Source organism: Microcaecilia unicolor, chromosome 7, assembly GCF_901765095.1.
Source record: "Microcaecilia unicolor chromosome 7, aMicUni1.1, whole genome shotgun sequence".
Taxonomy (NCBI): Eukaryota; Metazoa; Chordata; class Amphibia; order Gymnophiona; family Siphonopidae; genus Microcaecilia; species Microcaecilia unicolor.
The window spans coordinates 245,401,985-245,426,054 of record NC_044037.1 but is presented as its reverse complement, the minus strand read 5'-3'; the positions used below and the strand labels follow the sequence as shown (position 1 = coordinate 245,426,054).

Sequence of the window (24,070 nt, the reverse complement as noted above, 5' to 3'; positions counted from 1 at the left end):
GGATGGAGGGTTGGGTGTACCTAACCTATATTAGTATTACTGTGCTGCGCAGTCTCGATCTGCGATTCAGTGGTTTCATGAGGCGGAACATAAATTGTGGATATATATCGAGCAACATCTGATAGGATCTCGCAGGTTGGGACACTTAAATTTTCAAAGCACTTAGCCTTCCAAAGTTCGATAGGTCTCTATGGAACTTTGGAAGGCTAAGTGCTTTGAAAATATGTTAATGTGGCTCCCAGCGAAGCATAGGGGAATTACTGGACAGTTTCCACCTACAGTGTTGGCCACTTTTCATTACTGGGACTTACTATTTCCAGCTACTAACACTCCTCTGTCAAGACATACCCCAATTGCTGATAACCCATTGTTTTTACCGGGTATGGGGGTGACTCCATTTCAGAGGTGGGCGCAAGGGGGCTTGGACATGTGGGGGAGGTTATATGAGGAGGGGGAATATATCTCATTTGAGACTCTTTTGGAGGATTATCGGCTTCGCCCTAGTGATCGTTATGCCTATGCCCAGCTGAAACACTTTTTGCAAATCCCAGCTTACAGGACATGTATCGTGAGGGAGGATTCTTATTTAGAAGATCTGTGTGAAGACTCCAGCAGTACTTGGGGGTTGATTACATGCTTGTATGGGTTTCTGGCTAGGTGTATTAAACCCTATACTCTTCATAGGCTGAATTGAGAAAAGGAACTGGGTGTTACAATATCTGCTGATGACTGGTTGGTTATGCATTTTTTATTTTGCAACTCACTTTGAAGTTTCACATTTGGGAGTTCACTACTAAGTCTGGGTGACATGAATCATTTGGTATGTTCTTTAATATAATATTTAGATATGTTCCTTTCAGTGGAATAATTTTAGCTTTCCATAGTGTTTATTATTATAGCCATTAACTTTATTTGTAAACATTTATCCAATGTTTGATATGTCATTTTGTTAAAGCGAATGCTACATACCTGTAGAAGGTATTCTCCGAGGACAGCAGGCTGATTGTTCTCACTGATGGGTGACGTCCACGGCAGCCCCTCCAATCGGAAACTTCACTAGCAAAGGCCTTTGCTAGTCCTCGCGCGCCCATGCGCACCGCGCATGCGCGGCCGTCTTCCCGCCCGAACCAGCTCGTTTTCATCAGTCCCATATGTAGCAAGACAAAGACAGGGAAGACACAACTCCAAAGGGGAGGCGGGCGGGTTTGTGAGAACAATCAGCCTGCTGTCCTCGGAGAATACCTTCTACAGGTATGTAGCATTCACTTTCTCCGAGGACAAGCAGGCTGCTTGTTCTCACTGATGGGGTATCCCTAGCCCCCAGGCTCATTCAAAACAACAAACATGGTCAATTGGGCCTCGCAACGGCGAGGACATAACTGAGATTGACCTAACAATTTATCCAACTAACTGAGAGTGTAGCCTGGAACAGAATAAACATGGGCCTAGGGGGGTGGAGTTGGATTCTAAACCCCAAACAGATTCTGAAGCACTGACTGCCCGAACCGACTGTCGCGTCGGGTATCCTGCTGCAGGCAGTAATGAGATGTGAATGTGTGGACAGATGACCACGTCGCAGCTTTGCAGATCTCTTCAATAGTGGCTGACTTCAAGTGGGCCACTGACGCAGCCATGGCTCTGACATTGTGAGCCGTGACATGACCCTCAAGAGCCAGCCCAGCCTGGGCGTAAGTGAAGGAAATGCAATCTGCTAGCCAATTGGATATGGTGCGTTTCCCCACAGCCACTCCCCTCCTGTTGGGATCAAAAGAAACAAACAATTGGGCGGACTGTCTGTTGGGCTGTGTCCGCTCCAGATAGAAGGCCAATGCTCTTTTGCAGTCCAATGTGTGCAGCTGACGTTCAGCAGGGCAGGAATGAGGACGGGGAAAGAATGTTGGCAAGACAATTGACTGGTTCAGATGGAACTCCGACACTACCTTCGGCAAGAACTTAGGGTGAGTGCGGAGGACTACTCTGTTATGATGAAATTTGGTGTAAGGGGCCTGGGCTACCAGGGCCTGAAGCTCACTGACTCTACGAGCTGAAGTAACTGCCACCAAGAAAATGACCTTCCAGGTCAAGTACTTCAGATGGCAGGAGTTCAGTGGCTCAAAAGGAGGTTTCATCAGCTGGGTGAGAATGACATTGAGATCCCATGACACTGTAGGAGGTTTGACGGGGGGCTTTGACAAAAGCAAACCTCTCATGAAGCGAACAACTAAAGGCTGTCCTGAGATCGGCTTACCTTCCACACGGTAATGGTATGCGCTGATTGCACTAAGGTGAACCCTTACAGAGTTGGTCTTGAGACCAGACTCAGACAAGTGCAGAAGGTAGTCAAGCAGGGTCTGTGTAGGACAAGAGTGAGGATCTAGGGCCTTGCTGGCACACCAGACGGCAAACCTCCTCCATAAAAAGAAGTAACTCCTCTTAGTGGAATCTTTCCTGGAAGCAAGCAAGATATGGGAGACACCCTCTGACAGACCCAAAGAGGCAAAGTCTACGCTCTCAACATCCAGGCCGTGAGAGCCAGAGACCGGAGGTTGGGATGCAGAAGCGCCCCTTCATCCTGTGTGATGAGGGTCGGAAAACACTCCAATCTCCACGGTTCTTCGGAGGACAACTCCAGAAGAAGAGGGAACCAGATCTGACGCGGCCAAAACGAAGCAATCAGAATCATGGTGCCTCGGTCTTGCTTGAGTTTCAACAAAGTCTTCCCCACCAGAGGTATGGGAGGATAAGCATACAGCAGACCTTCCCCCCAGTCCAGGAGGAAGGCATCCGATGCCAGTCTGCCGTGGGCCTGAAGTCTGGAACAGAACTGAGGGACTTTGTGGTTGGCTCGAGATGCAAAGAGATCTACCAAGGGGGTGCCCCACACCTGGAAGATCTGACGCACTACTCTGGAGTTGAGCGACCACTCGTGAGGTTGCATGATCCTGCTCAACCTGTCGGCCAGACTGTTGTTTACACCTGCCAGATATGTGGCTTGGAGCAACATGCCGTGATGACGAGCCCAGAACCACATGCTGACGGCTTCCTGACACAGGGGGCGAGATCCGGTGCCCCCCTGCTTGTTGATGTAATACATGGCAACCTGGTTGTCTGTCTGAATTTGAATAATTTGGTGGGACAGCCGATCTCTGAAAGCCTTCAGAGCGTTCCAGACCGCTCGTAACTCCAGGAGATTGATCTGCAGATCGCGTTCCTGGAGGGACCAGCTTCCCTGGGTGTGAAGCCCATCGACATGAGCTCCCCACCACAGGAGAGACGCATCCGTAGTCAGCACTTTTTGTGGCTGAGGAATTTGGAAAGGACGTCCCAGAGTCAAATTGGACCAAATCGTCCACCAATACAGGGATTTGAGAAAACTCGTGGACAGGTGGATCACGTCTTCTAGATCCCCAGCAGCCTGAAACCACTGGGAAGCTAGGGTCCATTGAGCAGATCGCATGTGAAGACGGGCCATGGGAGTCACATGAACTGTGGAGGCCATGTGGCCCAACAATCTCAACATCTGCCGAGCTGTGATCTGCTGGGACGCTCGCACCCGAGAGACGAGGAACAACAAGTTGTTGGCTCTCGTCCCTGGGAGGTAGGCACGAGCCGTCCGAGAATCCAGCAGAGCTCCTATGAATTTGAGTCTCTGTACTGGGAGAAGATGGGACTTTGGATAATTTATCACAAACCCCAGTAGCTCCAGGAGGTGAATAGTCATCTGCATGGACTGTAGAGCTCCTGCCTCGGATGTGTTCTTCACCAGCCAATCGTCGAGATAGGGGAACACATGTACTCCCAGCCTGCGAAGCGCCGCTGCTACTACAACCAGGCACTAAGTGAACACTCTGGGCACAGAGGCGAGGCCAAAGGGTAGCACACAGTACTGGAAGTGACGTGTGCCCAGCTGAAATCGCAGATACTGCCTGTGAGCTGGCAGTATCGGGATGTGCGTGTAGGCGTCCTTCAAGTCCAGAGAGCATAGCCAGTCGTTTTCCTGAATCATGGGAAGAAGGGTGCCCAGGGAAAGCATCCTGAACTTTTCCTTGACCAGATATTTGTTCAGGGCCCTTAGGTCTAGGATGGGACACATCCCCCCTGTTTTCTTTTCCACAAGGAAGTACCTGGAATAGAATCCCAGCCCTTCTTGCCCGGATGGCACGGGCTCGACCGCATTGGCGCTGAGAAGGGCGGAGAGTTCCTCTGCAAGTACCTGCTTGTGCTGGAAGCTGTAGGATTGAGCTCCCGGTGGGCAATGTGGAGGTTTCGAGGCCAAATTGAGGGTGTATCCTTGCCGGACTATTTGAAGAACCCAACGGTCGGAGGTTATGAGAGGCCACCTTTGGTGAAAAACTTTCAACCTCCCCCCGACCGGCAGATCGCCCGGCACTGATACGTTGATATCGGCTATGCTCTGCTGGAGCCAGTCAAAAGCTCGCCCCCTGCTTTTGCTGGGGAGCCGTGGGGCCTTGCTGAGGCGCACGCTGCTGACGAGAGCGAGCGCGCTGGGGCTTAGCCTGGGCCGCAGGCTGTCGAGAAGGAGGATTGTACCTACGCTTACCAGAAGAGTAGGGAACAGTCTTCCATCCCCCATAAAAACGTCTACCTGAGGAGGTAGATGCTGAAGGCTGCCGGCGGGAGAACTTGTCGAAAGCGGTATCCCGCTGGTGGAGCTGCTCTACCACCTGTTCGACTTTCTCTCCAAAAATGTTGTCCGCTCGGCAAGGGTAGTCCACAATCCGCTGCTGGATCCTATTCTCCAGGTCGGAGGCACGCAGCCATGAGAGTATGCGCATCACCACACCTTGAGCAGCGGCCCTGGACACAACATCAAAGGTATCATATACCCCTCTGGCCAGGAATTATCTGCACGCCTTCAGCTGCCTGACCACCTCCTGAAATGGCTTGGCTTGCTCAGGAGGGAGCTTGTCCACCAAGCCCGCCAACTGCCGCACATTGTTCCGCATATGGATGCTCGTGTAGAGCTGGTAAGACTGAATTTTGGCCACGAGCATAGAACAATGGTAGGCCTTCCTCCCAAAGGAGTCTAAGGTTCTAGAGTCCTTGCCCGGGGGCGCCAAAGCATGCTCCCTAGAACTTTTAGCCTTCTTTAGGGCCAGATCCACCACACCAGAGTCGTGAGGCAACTGAGTGCGCATCAGCTCTGGGTCCCCATGGATCCTGTACTGGGACTCGATCTTCTTGGGAATGTGGGGATTAGTTAAAGGCTTGGTCCAGTTCGCCAGCAATGTCTTTTTGAGGACATGATGCATGGGTACTGTGGACGCTTCCTTAGGTAGAGAAGGATAGTCCAAGAGCTCAAACATTTCAGCCCTGGGCTCATCCTCCACAACCACCGGGAAGGGGATGGCCGTAGACATCTCCCGGACAAAGGCCGCAAAAGACAGACTCTCGGGAGGAGAAAGCTGCCTTTCAGGGGAGGGAGTGGGATCAGAAGGAAGGCCATCAGACTCCTCATCAGAGAAATATCTGATGTCCTCCTCCTCCTCCCACGAGGCCTCACCATCGGTATCAGACACAAGTTCATGAACCTGTGTCTGAAGCCGTGCCCGACTCGACTCCGTGGAAACACGGCCACGGTGGGAGCGTCGAGAGGTAGACTCCCTCGCCAGCACCGGCGAAGCTCCCTCCGCCGACGTCGTCGGGGAGCCTTCCTGGGAGGCGGCTGCAGTCGGTACCGCAAGCGGCACCGATGTCGGAGACCTCACCCCGGGCAAGGGGCCAGCCGGCGCCTCACTCGATGGTACCGGAGGCGCAAGCACCCCCGGTACCGGAGGGGAAGGGCGCAACAGCTCTCCCAGGATCTCCGGGAGAACGGCCCGGAGACTCTCGTGCAGAGCGGCTGTGGAGAAAGACTTGGAAGCCGATGCAGGCGTCGAGGTCAGAGTCTGTTCCGGGCGTGGAGGCTGTTCCGGGCTGTCCAAGGTGGAGCGCATCGACACCTCCTGAACAGAGGGTGAGCGGTCCTCCCAGTGCCGATGCCTATTGGGTGCCGAGTCCCTCGGCGACCCAGAGCTCTCAGTACCGATGCGGGAAGGTGACCGGTGTCGATGCTTCTTTGATTTTTTCAAACGAAGCATGTCACCAGAGCTTCCCGGTACCGACGAGGAGGACGTAGAATCCAGCCGTCTCTTCCTCAGGGCCGAGGCCGAAGAAGGTCGGTCTCGGGGGGGGGGGGGGGCTGTACCGCAGGAGCCCTCAGGGTAGGGGGAGACCCACCCGAAGGCTCACCGCCACCAGCAGGGGAATGGACAGCCCTCACCTGCACTCCAGTCGAAGCACCACCGTCCGACGACATCAGCAACAGTGGAGGTCCCGGTACCACTGACGCTGACGCAGCCTTTCGATGTCTCGGTACCGACGATGCAGTGGGTCGATACCTCAATGCAGTCGATGCCGAGGTCGAAGGTCTTGATGCTGCCGACGTCGATGCACTCGATGACTCCGGTGCTGTTGTCGACGAAGAGCCCGAGAACAACACATTCCACTGGGCCAATCTCGCAACCTGAGTCCTCTTCTGTAAAAGAGCGCAAAGACTACAGGCCTGCGGGCGGTGCCCAGCCCCCAGACACTGAAGACACGATGCGTGCCTATCAGTGAGCGAGATTACCCGGGCGCACTGGGTGCACTTCTTGAAGCCGCTGGGAGACTTCGATGACATGGGCGGAAAAATCACGCCGGCGAAATCAAAATTCGTAATGGCGACTAAGGGCACCAAAAAATAGGGAGAGAGAAAAAACCCGTACCGAGGCCCCAAAAAAGGCCTACCCCGAAAGTGAAAGGAAACTTAAGTCGGGGAAACAAACTGGACACACGGGAAGGGACAAGACCAAGGTCTTCTCTTTTTTTTTTTTTTTTTAGTGAAATCGCGAAGACGCGCGAGGGTCAACTTTGAGGGGCGCGAAAACGGCGCAAAACACGACCGTCCTGAGCGCGGACAAAAAAAGACTGACGAACACGAGCCGGTTCGGGCGGGAAGACGGCCGCGCATGCGCGGTGCGCATGGACGCGCGAGCACTAGCAAAGGCCTTTGCTAGTGAAGTTTCTGATTGGAGGGGCTGCTGTGGATGTCACCCATCAGTGAGAACAAGCAGCCTGCTTGTCCTCGGAGAAAGATATTTATATACTACCTTTAATACATTTTTATGGTTTATGATTGATTTGTAGTCTTTTTTTTTCAAATTTATCCACAAATGTAAATTTTGTTATGTAAATGTGCTTTTATTGTAATTCCTCTTATCTTTTATCAATATCTTTTGATTTAGTTTGTCTGTAGATCATTATAGTTTTGTGCCTTTCCATTTTAGAGTAGCTGACTCCTGACACAGGCATCCTGCCGAAACACGGCCCTGTTGAGTCATTTTACTTATGCCACCATGAACTGTAGTTGAGTTTGTTTTTGAGCATACTACCTTGTTGGAACTATCAAAGGACATTTTATATATAAGGTTCTTTTTTATAAGTATATAAGTATTGCCATACTGGGACAGATCAAAGGTCCATCAAGCCCAGCATCTTATTTCCAACAGTGGCCAATTTCCAATTTCCAGCATCCTGTTTCCACTTCGTGTTTCCCTCACTATTTTATTTAGCTCAGTTGGAATGGTCACATACTTCAAAGTCATCAGGACTGTATCAGTGACCTGGCTTCAGCTCAATGGAGGCTGTTGTGCCTCAACCGGTTCCCAGGAGGGTTAGCAACCCTCACATCAAGGGTGGTTCAAGGGTATTGATGACCTTGATAACTCAGTGCTTTCGACACTGTGCCTTGAGAAGGATCACTGCCGATGCTTCTAGGTCTCCGCCCGAAGCATGGTACCAGAATCCATCAGCATTGATGAGGATGATGAAGAATTCTTCTCACTTGATCCCTGTGGCCACTATCAACACTTTATGTGAAGGAGGATAGTGGCCTTCTCAATGTCAAAACGTTCCCAGTGTCCAAAGCAGCTCACAGAGCCATTGAGACTGATGTCTCTGATGCCAAAGTTGATGGACCAGTCTCAGCACCAAAACTTTATTTGCACTGCTTCTCTGGACTTCTAATACCTCTTCCTTACATCTTTAAACAGAGTTTACAAGAAGAGGGATTATGATCAGGCCCCAGGCACTGCAGGCATCAATTATGGGTGTCTGTGATAGACATGGTCCTTTTGCACTGGGTGCACTTCTTAAAACCTAGGAGTTTTCTGGGACATGTCAGGAAAAAATGCTGAGGCAAAATCAAACAGTTCAATGGTGAAAAGAGTCCCTGACCAGATGCTTGAGGCCCAAGGGGGTCTGGTGAGCCACAGAAAAGAAAGAAAACTTAAAAGTGCCATAAAACCTAACTAAAGAGAGGAAGAGATAGGACTGGTGCTATGCGAGATGCTTACAAACTGGATCTAAGTCAAAAAGGATGCAAACCATGGCAAAAACTAAACAGAGATGTGAGTTGAGGAAAGAAAAAAAACAGGACTGAGCTTCTCCCATGCAATGAAGGCAGGCGGGAAGACACACATGTGTGGTCAGCTGCTTCCAAAAGCTTCCAGAGGAACACTGGGGAGCTTTTTCCACACCAGGCTTCATCAGATGACATCACCCATTAGTGCAGAAATATCATCCTGCTTGTCCTTGAATAATAATAGTAATAACAATAATAATAATAATAATAATTATTATTATTATTATTATTATGATCACAATCACATCTTTAGAGACCCTGAGGATATAGAATGGGGTAGTGCAGGGCTGGTGCTAGGGTTTCTGGCACCCTCCTGCAACCTAGTAGCCGGTGCTCCCTACCCATCCAGCATCTCCTCTCTCTCCTTTCTCCTCCCAACCCCTCCCCTCCTCCCATCTAGCACCTTCTCTCTCCTCTCCCCTCAGTGACAACAACACAAAGTCCCCCACTACCAGACACCTGCCCCCAGTGCTTTTTTTTTTTTAGAAATAAGATACTGGTATTCATTATGGGTAACCTTAGAGACAGGATCACTATGGCTCCACCCCTACAGTAGCCATACTCACAGTAGCCACACCCCTTTTACCAGCCATGGTGCATATAAATAGGCATCACTGAAAATATTACACCAGTATAGAAGAATAAAAATAACTTGTGAGTTTTTTCCCCATTATAAATAATTTCTGTAAGCTGTTACAGCTCCAGTATACCTAAAATGACAGAAACCAAATTAGCACACAGACCAGGAATTAGGAGAACAGTCTTGCAAAACCTCAGAACCTAACAAACAGATCCCTATTCAGACACTTGGCCTTGCAGTCACACATTCGGAACAGAAATAGCCCATCTTCAAATTCTTCAAAAATTAACCTGAAATCGTAAGAAGATAGACTCTGCATGCAGCACAATACCAGAAAAACAGGAAGAAACACACTTTCTCCTATATAGTGCAAAATAAGACAGATGTAAATTCTCAAAATGTTCCAAACATTAAATGAAAATAAAATTATTTTTTTTCTACCTTTGCTGTCTGGTGACTTTGTTTTTCTGATCATGTTGGTCCCAGTCTCTGATTTTGCTGCTCTCTTATCTGTTCTCTTAACTCCATTTCCAGGGCTTCCTGTCCATTTATTTCTTTACTTTCCTCCTTTCTTTATTTCTTGCACTACAAAGTAAAAGCTGGGTCCTCCATGGAAAAGATTGGAGGAGGTATAGCATGGATCCAGCTTTTGCCTATTTTCTCCATCCATGTGCAATTTTTCTCCTCTCTTCCATTTCCCTCATCTCCATCCATATGCATCTCCTTCCTCTCTCTTCCCTCCCATCCATGACCAGCTTTCTCCCTCCATCCATGTCCAGCATTTCTCCTCTTTCTCGCGTGGGGACGGAGGCAGTTCCTGCGGGGTTCCCGTGGGGATGGAAGCAGCTCTGCGGGGTTCCCACGGGGACGGAGGCAGTTCCTGCGGGGTTCCCGCGGGGATGGAAGCAGTTCTGCGGTCTTCTCGTAGAAGTGTAAGCTGCACCTGCACCAGCCTCTCATCTACCGAATACCAATTTCTTTGAGTGCTGTCTTCTCCTCCTCTTCTTCTTCCTTCCTTTAACAGCACAAATGTGGAAAGTCTTCCATTAAGGAGGTGGTAGAGTCGGTTGGGCCGCTGGACGAAAATGGTGTTAAAGGGGCGATCAGGGAGGACAAAGCCGTAGCGGAGAAATTAAATGAATTCTTTGCTTCGGTCTTCACCGAGGAGGATTTGGGGGGGACACCGGTGCCGGAAAGAATATTTGAAGCGGGGGAGTCGGAGAAACTAAACGAATTCTCTGTAACCTTGGAGGATGTAATGGGTCAGTTCAGCAAGCTGAAGAGTAGTAAATCACCGGGACCTGATGGTATTCATCCCAGAGTATTAATAGAACTAAAAAATGAACTTGCGGAGCTACTGTTAGAAATATGCAATCTGTCCCTAAAATCGAGTGTAGTACCGGAAGACTGGAGGGTAGCCAATGTTACTCCGATTTTTAAGAAGGGTTCCAGAGGAGATCCGGGAAATTATAGACCGGTGAGTCTGACGTCGGTGCCGGGCAAGATGGTGGAGGCTATTATTAAGAATAAAATTGCAGAGCATATACAAAAACATGGACTGATGAGACAAAGTCAGCACGGATTTAGTGAAGGGAAGTCTTGCCTCACCAATCTAATGCATTTTTTTGAGGGGGTAAGCAAACATGTGGACAATGGGGAGCCGGTTGATATTGTATATCTGGATTTTCAGAAGGCGTTTGACAAAGTGCCGCACGAAAGACTCCTGAAGAAATTGCAGTCATGGAATCGGAGGTAGGGTATTATTATGGATTAAGAACTGGTTGAAAGATAGGAAGCAGAGAGTAGGATTGCGTGGCCAGTATTCTCAGTGGAGGAGGGTAGTTAGTGGGGTCCCGCAGGGGTCTGTGCTGGGTCCGTTGCTTTTTAATGTATTTATAAATGACCTAGAGATGGGAATAACTAGTGAGGTAATTAAATTCGCCGATGACACAAAATTATTCAGGGTCGTCAAGTCGCAGGAGGAATGTGAACGATTACAGGAGGACCTTGCGAGACTGGGAGATTGGGCGTGCAAGTGGCAGATGAAGTTCAATGTTGACAAGTGCAAAGTGATGCATGTGGGTAAGAGGAACCCGAATTATAGCTACGTCTTGCAAGGTTCCGCGTTAGGAGTTACGGATCAAGAAAGGGATCTGGGTGTCGTCGTCGATGATACGCTGAAACCTTCTGCTCAGTGTGCTGCTGCGGCTAGGAAAGCGAATAGAATGTTGGGTGTTATTAGGAAGGGTATGGAGTCCAGGTGTGCGGATGTTATAATGCCGTTGTATCGCTCCATGGTGCGACCGCACCTGGAGTATTGTGTTCAGTACTGGTCTCCGTATCTCAAAAAAGATATAGTAGAATTGGAAAAGGTACAGCGAAGGGTGACGAAAATGATAGTGGGGATGGGACGACTTTCCTATGAAGAGAGGCTGAGAAGGCTAGGGCTTTTTAGCTTGGAGAAGAGACGGCTGAGGGGAGATATGATAGAAGTGTATAAAATAATGAGTGGAATGGATCGGGTGGATGTGAAGCGACTGTTCACGCTATCCAAAAATACTAGGACTAGAGGGCATGAGTTGAAGCTACAGTGTGGTAAATTTAAAACGAATCGGAGAAAAGTTTTCTTCACCCAACGTGTAATTAGACTCTGGAATTCGTTGCCGGAGAACGTGGTACGGGCGGTTAGCTTGACGGAGTTTAAAAAGGGGTTAGATAGATTCCTAAAGGACAAGTCCATAGACCGCTATTAAATGGACTTGGAAAAATTCCGCATTTTTAGGTATAACTTGTCTGGAATGTTTTTACGTTTGGGGAGCGTGCCAGGTGCCCTTGACCTGGATTGGCCACTGTCGGTGACAGGATGCTGGGCTAGATGGACCTTTGGTCTTTCCCAGTATGGCACTACTTATGTACTTATGTACTTATGTCCCAGAAATGAGAAGACGAATAGACTGGAGTGGGCTTCAACGGCAACTCCAGTAGTTGGAACATAAGGATAGGGCCAGATAGACTTCTGTGGTCTTTGTTCCAGAAACACGAAGAAAGACCATAATCAAGTATATAATATCACACTCGTTGATTTAATGATGAATTGATCATGAGTGTGACTATTGGCAGAGTGGATGGACCGTTCAGGTCTATTTGCTGTCACTTACTATGTTACTATTAATCCTCTTTGCTACCAGGCTGGTGCACAGACCTCAGCTCTGACACAGGCACGAGAATCAGATGTCACCTGACCTACTGGTGCGTGCATGTGGCGACCTCTCAGCACACAGTGCAAGTGAATCGGAGACAAGTCTTACATGTGCGCACCAGAGTGTTCCAACTTCCGTTCCTTCCTTGCCTACAGTGCTGTGGCTCAAATCCAGAGAGAGACTGAGGGAGCTGACTGGAATTTTATTTTATGTACCATTAAATTCTTACAGGGATGGGTTAAGTTCTTGTGGGGACGGGTTGGGATGGGTTAAATTTTTGCGGGGATGGGTGGGGATGGGTAAGATTCCAGCAGGGACGGGCAGGGATGGGTAAGATTTCTGTCCCCGTGCTACTCTCTAGTTCAGATCTTATCTATCAGACAGGCAACAATCCGTAATGTTTGGCAGCAACTCATTGCCACCATGGGCACTGACCTGCAGGGTACCACAAGGATCGATACTGTCACCTATTCTGTTCAATATCTACCTCAAGCCACTAACTGAGCTGATTCAGTCAATGGACACAGTTCTACATCTACACGGATGATGTGCAGCTACTCATACCTATTGAACCTGACTTACCTACAGCCTTGAATAAACTGATTACTTGTCTAACATCAATTCAAGAATGGACTAAACACAACAAACTGCCTGAACCCAAGTAAAACCAAGCTTCTCTGAGTCCCCAACGCAAGTGGATACATACCTGACATCAAAACCTCTTTTGGGAAGTACGAACTCCCCCTCAAATCACAAGTCAGGAACCTTGGAATACAATTAGATTTAACACTTACTCTGATTCCCCAAATCCAAGCAACCTTCAAGAGCTGCTTCTACTATTTGCGACAGCTACGCTGCCTCTCTTTTTATATCAAGAAGGTAAATCTTATCCCAGTTGTGCATGTCATGATAATATCAATACTGGATTACTGCAACGGTCTGACTACAAAGGGTCTGCACCAGCTCCAACTGATTCAGAACGCTGCAGCAAGACTCATAGAAGGTTGCAAATGATGTGACCACATCACACCAATTTTGCAAAAACTTCATTGGCTAGCAGTATAATACAGGGCAAAATTTAAAACTCTATGTCTGATCTTCAAGGCCCTTAAAGGAAACAGCCCTGAGTACCTGAAGAATAGGATGATCCTCTACACACCGCCAAGGACACTAAGGTCCTCTCACTAACCACACCCTCTCCAAAAGACATTACACACTATGGAATGCACTGCCTGAAAGGCTCCACTTAACACAAGACTATCTGTACTTCAGGAAGCAGGTTAAAGCTTGGCTCTTCAACCAGGCCTTTAATGGAAGAAGTAATTAACTTGTTAGTCTCACTCACACACACAAGGAGTGACACGGGCTGCACATACTGCAGCAGGACATGTTAATCCACTCCTACCCTAGCTGAGATAATATTTAACTATCTCTCTGACCTCATGTGCAACTTTCTTTAAATTAGTCACCATACCTGCTAACTCTCTTTCCTATCTATAAGTTCTGTCTTTGCTTATACCCTTCATTGTCAATTAAAATGTTCTATTACGTATTGTGTTGACATTTTAAGTAGTATACACTGCCATACTTTGTATTGTTATTTGAGTATTTTTACTGCTGTAATTGCCTATTGCTCATGTTTGATTTACTCTTACTGTACACCTCCTTGAGTGAATTCCTTAAAAAAGGTGGTAAATAAATCCTAATAAATAAATAAAATCTATACAAAAGTTAGCTAAATGCACCTGCTGTCTCAGGATCTCAAGGCGTCTTTGCCTTTCTTCTTCTTCATGTATCTCTTGAAGGTCCTTTTCTTTTCTCTCCGTAAGACGTTTTTCCAACAATGCCTGCCTAAAAATAACCCTTTAAAAATAGACAGATATTAAGTGAACAAGTAGGTATTATAAAATGCACACTTGTGAATCTAGGATTCAACTTCTTATGTGTTTTATGTTTAAAAAGTGAAATTACTCACATTGCTCATTCTCTAAGAACAGCATCTCAGAGGATGGGTCATGTAGTTTACATATAGAGGGGCATAATCAAACTGCGCCGGCCAAATCGATGGGCGGCCATCTTCGGGGCTGGCTCCGCGAAGGGGCGGAGCCAAGCGTATTTTTGAAATATGCTTGGCGCCGGCCAAATCACTCACCGGGGTTAGATGAGATGGCCGACTCCAATTTTCAGCCATAATGGAAACCGGAGCCGGCCATCTCAAACCCGGCGAAATGTAAGGCATTTGGGAGTGGGAGGAGCCAGCATTTCTAGTGCACTGGCCCCCCTGATATGCCAGGACACCAACCGGGCACCCTAGGGGGCACTTTTAAAAAATTTAAAAAATAAAACAATTAGCTTCCAGGTGCATAGCACCCTTCTCTTGGGTGCTGAGCCCCCCAAATCCCCCCCAAAACCCACTGGCCACAACTCTACAGCATTACCATAGCCCTAAGGGCTGAAGGGGGGCACCTAAATGTGGGTACAGTGGGTTTTGGAGGGCTCCCATTTACCACCATAAGTGTAACAGGTAGGGGGGGATGGGCCTGGGTCCTCCTGCCTGAAGTGCACTGCACCCACTACAGACTGCTCCAGGGACCTGCATATTGCTGTCAGGGAGCTGGGTATAACATTTGAGGCTGGCATAGAGGCTGGCAAAAAAAGTTTTTAAAGTTGTTGTTTTGAGGATGGGAGGGGGCTAGTGACCACTGGGGGAGTCAGGGGAGGTCATCCTCGATTCCCTCCGGTGGTCATCTGGTCAGTTGGTGCCCTTTTTAGGGACTTGGACCTGAAAAAAAAAGGGTCCAAATAAAGCGGACCAAATTCTCGTGACGGCTGGCTTTCTTTTTTCCATTATCGGGCGAAGCCGGCCATCTCAACGCACGCCCCCCTCCCACCTTCGCTACCATGCCGACACGCTCCCTTTGAACTTTCGCCGGCCCCGCAACACAACACAGTTGAAGCCACCCAAAATCGGCTTTCGATTATGCCAATTTGGCCGGATTCAGGAGATCGAGATCGACGCCCATCTCCCGATTTCTGTCGGAAGATGGGCGGCGATCTCTTTCGAAAATAAGCTGGATAGTATTACAGTGAGGATGGCTAGAGTGCATTTGCTCTGAGCACATACACAAAGGGACTCATACAATATATGGACCTTTCTTTTCATTTAAACATATTTTCACCCATAAATTCCAAGATTTTTTGAAAGGTTAAAACAGTTTTAAATTATTTTTGTCTTATATTTTATCACTTACAGTACCTGTCTTCTAATAAAGCGAAGATACTTACCTGAGGATAGCAGGCTGATTGTTCTCACATGTGGGTCGACGTCCACCTCGGCCCAGGAACTAGCATTTTGCCAGCAAAATAAAAACAAAGTTTTGCTAGAGTCTTCTAGCGCACAAATCGCACACACCGCGCATGCGTAGATAACTTCCCGCCCGTCGCGTGAGCGTGCTTCCTCAGTTTAATCAAAAAGCATAGAAGCAACAAACAACAAGAACAACTCCAAAGGGGAGGAGGGCGGGTTTGTGAGAACAATCAGCCTGCTGTCCTCGGAGAATACCTGTTACAGGTAAGTATCTTTGCTTTCTCTGAGGACAAGCAGGCTGCTTGTTCTCACATGTGGGGTATCCCTAGCAACCAGGCTCACTCAAAAAAATGAACATTGGTCAATTGGGCATTGCAACGGTGAGGACATAACATAGATTGACCTGAAACCATAAACAACTAACTGAGAGTGCAGCCTGGAACAGAACAAAAATGAGTCTAGGGGGGTGGAGTTGGATTCTAAACCCCGAACAGATTCTGCAGCACCGACTGCCCAAACCGACTGTCGTGTCGGGTATCCTACTGAAGGCAGTAGTGAGATGTGAATGTGTGGACTGATGACCACATTGCAGCCTTGCAAATCTCCTCAATGGAGGCTAACTTTAAGTGAGCCACTGATGCAGCCATGGCTCTTAACATTATGAGCCGTGACATGGCCCTCTAAAAACAGCCCAGCTTGGGTATAAGTGAAGGAAATGCAATCTACTAGCCAATTGGAGATTATGCGTTTTCCGATGGCGACTCCCCTCCTGTTGGGATTGAAAGAAACAAACAACTGGGTGGACTGTCTGAAGGGCTTTGTCCACTCCACGTAAAAGGCCAATGCTCTCTTGCAGTCCAAGGTATGCAAACTGCTTTCGCCAGGGTGGGTATGAGGACGGTGAAAGAATGTTGGCAAGACAATTGACTGGTTCAGATGGAACTCCGACACCACCTTTGGCAGGAACTTAGGGTGCGTGCGGAGGACTACTCTGTTGTGATGAAATTTGATATAAGGTACATGTACTACCAAGGCCTGAAGCTCACTGACCCTATGAGCTGAAATAACAGGCACCAAGAAAATGACCTTCCAGGTCAAGTACTTCAGATGGCAGGAATTCAGTGGCTCAAAAGGAGCTTTCATCAGCTGGGTGAGAACAAAGTTAAGATCCTATGACACTGGTGGAGGTTTGACCGGGGGCTTTGACAAAAGCAAACCTCTCATGAAGCAAACAACTAAAGGCTGTCCAGAGATAGGCTTACCCTCTACACGGCAATGAAAAGCACTAATCGAACTAAAGTGAACTCTTACGGACTTGGTCTTGAGACCAGACTCTGACAAGTGTAGAAGGTATTCAAGCAGGATCTGTGTAGGACAAGAAAGAGGATCTAGGGCCTTGCTTGTCACACCAGACGGCAAATCTCCTCCATTTGAAAAAGTAACACCTCTTCGTGGAATCTCTTCTGGAAGCAAGCGAGACTCGGGAGACACCCTCTGAAAGACCCAAGGAGGCAAATTCTAAGCTCTCAACATCCAGGCCGTGAGAGCCAGAGACTGGAGGTTGGGATGTAGAAGCGACCCCTCGTTCTGAGTGATGAGGGTTGGAAAACACTCCAATCTCCACGGTTCTTCGGAGGACAACTCCAGAAGAAGAGGGAACCAAATCTGATGTGGCCAGAAGGGTGCAATCAGGATCATGGTTCCGCAGTCTTGCTTGAGTTTCAGAAAAGTCTTCCCTACTAGAGGTATGGGAGGATACGCATACAGAAGGCCTGTCCCCCAATGCAGGAGAAAGGCATTCGATGCTAGCCTGTCATGGGCCTGAAGCCTGGAACAGAACTGAGGGACCTTATGATTGATCTGAGTAGCAAAAAGATCTACCAAGGGGGTGTCCCACGCTCGGAAGATCTTGCGGACTACGCCCATGTTCAGTGACCACTCGTGAGGTTGCATTATTCTGCTCAACCTGTTGGCCAGACTGTTGTTTACGCCTGCCAGATAAATGGCTTGGAGAAACATGCCGTGATGGTGCCCAAAGCCACATCTGGACTAGGGTTACCATACGTCCGGATTTACTCGAACATGTCCTCTTTTTGAGGACATGTCCGGGCATCTGGACAGATTTGTCCAGCCTGCCCGTTTGTCCGGATTTCTGGACAAACGGGCTGGCTGGCGGGCGCGGGACTCCTCTCCCCTACTCTACTCTACTATCCCTGGTGGTCTAGAGGTACCTCTTCATCTTCGGGGCAGGAAAGAGCCCCCTCTTTCCTGCCCAGAGCGCTGCTGCTAGCTGCCCTGCATCCTGTGAGTCCGGCTCTCAGTGTTTTTAAAATGGCCGCCGTGAGTTGAAGCAGCCTCGCGAGACTTTAACTCTCGGCGGCCATTTTGAAACGCCGAGAGCCGGACTCACAGGATGCAGGGCAGCTAGCAGCAGCACTCCAGGCAGGAAAGAGGGTGCTCTTTCCTGCCCCGAAGATGAAGAGGTACCTCTAGACCACCAGGGATAGTAGAGTAAGGGGAGGGGAGGTGACGGGGGAGTGGAAATGACGGGGGAGGAAAGATGATGGTGGAGGAGGGGGTGATCGGGGGAGGGGAATATGCGTCAGGGGTGGGGCGAGTGTGTGAAAGGGGCAGGGCAGGGGCGTGAAAGGGGTGGGGCAAGTGTCCTCCTTTTTATGAGGACAAAAAATGGTAACCCTAATCTGGACGGCTTCCTGACAGAGGGCGAGATCCAGTGCCCCCCCCCTCTTGTTGGTGTAATACATGGCAACCTGATTGTCTGAATTAGGATAATTTGATTGGACAGCCGGTCTCTGAACACCTCTAGAGCGTTCCAGATCGCTCGCAATTCCAGGAGATTGATCTGAAGACCTTTTTCCTGAAAGGACCAGGCTCCTTGAGTGTGAAGCCCATCTACATGAGCTCCCCACCCCAGGAGGGATGCATCCGTCGTCAGCACTTTTTGTGGCTGAGAAATTTGGAATGGACGTCCCAAGGTCAGATTGGATCGAATCACCCACCACTGCAGAGAATTCCGGAAGTCGGAGGACAGTTGGATTACATCCTCTAGATTCCCCACAGCTTGATACCACTGGGAAGCTAGGGTCAACTGAGCCAATCTCATGTGTAGATGTGCCATGGGAGTGACATGAACTGTGGAGGCCATGTGCCCCAGAAGTCTCAACATCTGCCGAGCTGTGATCTGTTGAGACGCTCGAACTATGAACACTGGGGACAGGAGGTTGTCTGCCCTTGTCTCGGGAAGATAAGCTCAAACTGTCTTTGTGTTCAACAGGGCTCCAATGATTTCCAACTTTTGCACTGGAGTGAGATGGGACTTGGGGTAATTGATTACAAACCCCAGTAGCTCTAGTACCTGAATAGTCATTCGCATGCACTGCTGAGCGCCTGTCTTCGAGGTTCTCTTCACCAGCCAATTGTCGAGAGAAGGGAACACATGCACTCCCAGTCTGCGTAGTGACGCTGTGACTTCCGCCAGGCACTTTGTGAATACTATGGGCGCAGACGCCAGACCAAAAGGCAGCACACAGTACTGAAAGTGCTGAGTTCCCAGCCGAAATCGAAGATACTTCCTGTGAGATGGAAGAATCAAGATATGTGTGTAAGCATCCTTTAAGTCCAGAGAGCATAGCCAATCGTTCTCTTGAATCATGGGAAGAAGGGTGCCCAGGGAAACTACTACTACTACTATTTATCACCATCCTGAACTTTTCTCGAACTAGAAATTTGTTCAGGCCCCTTAGATCTAGGATGGGGCGCATCCCCCCTGTTTTCTTCTGCACAAGGAAGTACCTGGAATAGAATCCCAGCCCTTCTTCCCCTGGTGGAATGGGTTCAACCGCTTGGGCCTGTAGAAGGGCGGAGATTTCCTCTGCAAGTACCTGCTTGTGCTGGGAGCTGTAGGACTGAGCTCCCGGTGGACAATATGGAGGTTTGGATTCCAGATTGAGAGTGTATCCTAACCGGACTATTTGAAGAACCCACCGGTCGGAGGTTATAAAGGCACCGTTGGTGAAAAAATATCAACCTTCCTCCAACCGGTAAGTTGTCTGGTATGGACACTTTTATTAAGGCTATGCTTAACTGGAGCCAGTCAAAAGCCCGTCCCCTGCTTTTGCTGGGGAGCAATATGGGCCTTAGTCGCATGCTGTTGACGAGAACAAGAGCGCTGGGGTAGAGCCTGGGCAGGCTGCCGAGAAGCAGGAGTGTACCTATGCCTAGAATAGGAATAGGGAGCACTCCTCCTCCCGCAAAAAACCTCCTAGATGAGGAGGCAGTAGCAGAAGACGTCCGATGGGAGAGAGAATCCATAGCATCATTATGCTTCTTGATTTGATCAACTAGATCCTCTACTTTTTCACCAAAAAGATTATCCCCCCGGCAAGGAAAATACGCCATTCGCTGCCGGACAGAATGATCCAGGTCAGAGACACGCAGCCATGACAGTGCGCATCACTATACCTTGAGCAGCAACTCTGGATGCCACATCAAAAGTGTCAAAAGTACCCCTGGCCAGGAACTTTCGACACACCTTCTGCTGCCTGACCACCTGGCGAAAAGGCTCGGCCAGCTCCGTAGGGAGTGCATCAACCAAGCTCGACAGTTGCCGTATCAAGTCCCACAATTGCATGCTTGTGAAGAGCTGGTAAGACTGGATCTTGGCGGCGAGCATAGCAGCCTGCTACATCTTTCTCCCAAAAGAGTCAAGAGTTCTAGCCTCTCTGCCTGGGGTTGCCGAAGCATAGTCTCTAGTACTCCTGGCTCTCTTGAGGGCGGAGTCCACCACCTTGGAATTGTGGGGTAACTGACACCTCATCAACCCAGGCTCACCGTGGATCCGATAATGGGATTCAGCTTTTTTCGGGACCACGGGGCCCCACAGAGGGGCTGACCAGTTTCGCATAAGGACTTCCTTCAGTACCTTATGCAAAGGAACTGTCACAGCCTATTTAGGTGGAGAAGAATAATCCAGGACCTTGAGCATCTCAGTCCTGGGCTCATCCTCAACTTCCACAGGGAAGGGAATAGCCGTAGCCATTTCCTGGACAAAAGAGGAAAAGGACAGATTCTCCGGTGGAGATAGTCTCCTTTCTGGTGGAGGGAAAGGATCAGAGGGAATCCCAAAGGACTCATCAGAAGAGAAGTACCTGGGATCCTCTTCTGACTCCCACGAACACTCCTGCTCAGTATCGGATAGAACCTGAGTTAAGGTGCTTCGACACTGAACCTGCCTCGATGCCGAGGAACGATGTCCTCTATGGCAATGTTGAGAGGCTGATGCCCGGTCCGACTGCGGCAAAGATCCCTCCACCGACGTCGAAGGGGAGTCGACCTGGGTGGCAGCCGACGTGGATGCCGCAAGCAGCATCGCAATCGGGGACCTCACCACAGGCGAAGGGCCAGACACCGCTGCAGCAGCAGAAACAGAAGGCGCAAGCACCCGGACACCGAAGCTGACTGTCATAGCAGTTCCTCCAGAAGTTCTGGAAACAAGGCCTGGATGCGCTCGTCGAGAGCCACCATCTGAGAAGGCTGCGGGGTCAGTGGAACAGGCAGTGTCAGAATCCATGGAGGCTTGGGAGCAGGTACCGGGCTGCTAGGAGACCGATGCATCGGCACCTCCTATATTGAGGGGGAGCGATCCTCTCGGCGCCGACGCTTCTCGGGTGCCGACTCTCTCGACGCCCCGGATCTCCCAGTACCATGTGTCGAAAGAGAACGATGACAGTGCTTCTTTGCCTTCGCTCGACGCCCGTCATCGAGACTCCTCTGTACCGATGAGGAGGACGTGGAATCCTCACGTTTCCTCGGGGCCGGGTCTGACGAAGGTCGGTCCCGGGGGACCTGCATAACAGGAGGCCTCGAGGCAGGTGGAGACCCATTTGACGCCTCACTGCTCCCAGCGTGAGTTGGTCTCTCAGCAGCCATTACTTTTCTTCCCGACATCAATGCTCCTGTCGATGTCGATGCCGACGACCTCGGTACCGATGTCAATGTCGACGTCGAAGTACTGGACTGAACCCCAAAAAGGTTTTCTCATTGGCTTCTCGAGACACTTATAAAAAGGGGCTAATTATAAGAAAATACGGGTAAGAAGTTTTTTAAAGAATGACGAAAAAAAGAAAAGAAAACTAACACGAACTAGTCGTCAAGGCTCTGTTTCCTGGGCCAGAAATGAAGAGAAGAGCTGAAACTCTGTCTCTCCACCGCGGACAAGAAAAAACTGAGGAAGCAAGCTCACATGACGGGCAGGAAGTTGTCCACGCAGGCGCGGTGTGTGCGATTCGCTCGCTAGAACACTCTAGCAAAACTTTGTTTTTATTTTGCTGGCAAAATGCCGGTTCCTGAACCGACGCGGACGTCGACCCACATGTGAGAATAAGCAGCCTGCTCGTCCTCGGAAAATCACAATCACAGCCCTGGCTCCAGCAAAACAGCATTGCATTTTTTGGCAGAGCAGAGTGCTGACTCTCAGCTTCACACAGCAATTAGACATTTGGAGCCACATGGTACCCATAATTCCATGCTGTTCTTGCAGAACACCAGATCCATATCATTTGCCTCAAAGTTTCTAAGGGGCCCTTTTACTAAGCTGTGGTAAAGAGGGCCCTGCGCTACAGGGTCATTTTTGCTGCGAGCTGAGGTCCTTTTTACTGCAGCAGGTTAAAAGGCACAAAAAAGACATGGCCATGTGGTACGATTGCTCTAATCGTGTGGCAATGCGAGGGGGGGAGCATTTATTGCCATCAGTGGCGGTAAGGGCTTCCATGTTAACCTGGTGGTAACTGGGTAGCAAGTGGCACTGCCCAGTTACAGCCAGGTAATCCCCTGCGGAAATATTTGTTAACTATTTCCACTAGCACCGGAAATGTTGTGGGCTGGGGGTAAAACTACCACTCTGGGCTGGTGGTAGTTCCGGAATGGTGAGCAGTAAGCCCACGTTGGGCTTACTGCAGCTTAGTAAAAGGGCCCTAAAGTGCCAGGAGACCCAGCCAAGACCGAGCAATGGGAGCCCAGGATAGTGCAGAGAGTTAAAAAAATTGTGCTCAGAAAAAAGGATGGGGTAAGAGTGACCAACTGGTTGGGGGGGGGGGGGGGGGAAGTACCAGCAGCACTTTGTGCAAGCACCACAAACAATTCCCCCCCCCCCCAACCACCACCACAACACAGAGAACTGTAGTTGGGAAAAGTGCTTGGTAACTAGGGGCCATAGTTAGACCATTATAAAGCTCTCCCCATTGGTAACTGGGACCCCAAAATGTGGTTCAACCAGATACTCCCTCTAATACATCTGGGGGTTACCAATGACTTTTTCTGGGTGTATTTATCCCTCCCAGTATAGTGGTCCACCCACCACTATCTAGGAATAAATAAATCACCCAAGGCTGCGTTTGGTTGGAAAAGCAATTAGATATCTTTATTTTCTACTCACCAAATACAATACAATTGACAATTGCTTTTGGGAGACTAGCTGCTCATACAAAAGTACTGGCAGTCCAAATACTCCATTAAAGCAGGAAATACACTCCTTTTTATATGCCTAAACAGGATACAGGTAAATTGACATATTCACACCTTATTGGATATATGTTAATATTGTGGTTAATACCTTAGTGACCATTTACTGTACGTGCTTGTTGTTTTCAGCATTGATCAGAAAGCTTGGTCATCTTCCTGCGAGACCGCTCAGCTGACCATATCTTCCTGGGTATAACCGAGGGTGTAACCAATTCTGCCCTGTTGGTAAACCGTACCATCCTGTTTATGAGGTTTTTGCACCCTAGCCCCTTCCTTATTTTGCTGCATGGTATGTCCCAACAGCTCAGGAGCTTTACTGGAACTTCCATGGTTCAAATTACAGTTACAGGCCTGTGAGCTTTTCTGCCATTTTTAGATCCTGAACCAAAGTCAGGCTTTTCCAAAGCTCCTAGTTATAATAATAATATACACACTTAAGCACTATTCTGCATAGCGAGTATTTGGAAGGAGGTGTACACAGAGGTGGAGCATGGGCAGGGCATAGATGGGACTCCCACTTACACACATAATTTACAGAATACCTGCAGCATGTAGCAGTGGTGTAGCTAGGTGGGTTGCCAGGGGAGTGACTGCTCCCCCAAACAGACTTCTGATGACACCGGCGCCTATTTTTTATGCGGTCCTGCCGGTCTGTCATGCCTACGTGTGCCTGTGCAGTCTGCTCTATCCTCCCCCCGATGTCTCAACCTGGCTACGCTTCTGGCATGTAGGAATTCACATTTTTTTCCAGTTCCATGGCTGATGATGTGCGACTGCCTAAATGTTAGACTCATAAGCACCCAGTTATGCTAATATTCTATAAAAATAAAGTATGTGCTTATTTTCCTTTATAGAAGAGGCTCCTACATTGCACTCTCCAGGCGCCTAAAATTGGAGTTGCCCAATTAAAGACTTGTCCCCTAAGCTCATAAATTAGGCTCCTAAATCTAGGCAAATGAATGGCTGGCCTAAAAGATCAA

General features: G+C 49.0%; 1 protein-coding gene across 1 annotated transcript in view; it reads right to left on the bottom strand.

Moving 5' to 3' along the window:
- The window catches only part of CCDC148 (coiled-coil domain containing 148), a 314,748-nt gene that overhangs the window by 28,272 nt on the left and 262,406 nt on the right, over positions 1-24,070 (bottom strand). Inside the window, 1 exon segment of the mRNA XM_030210638.1 lies at positions 13,990-14,107. Within this exon segment, the coding sequence (XP_030066498.1) occupies positions 13,990-14,107 (118 nt within the window).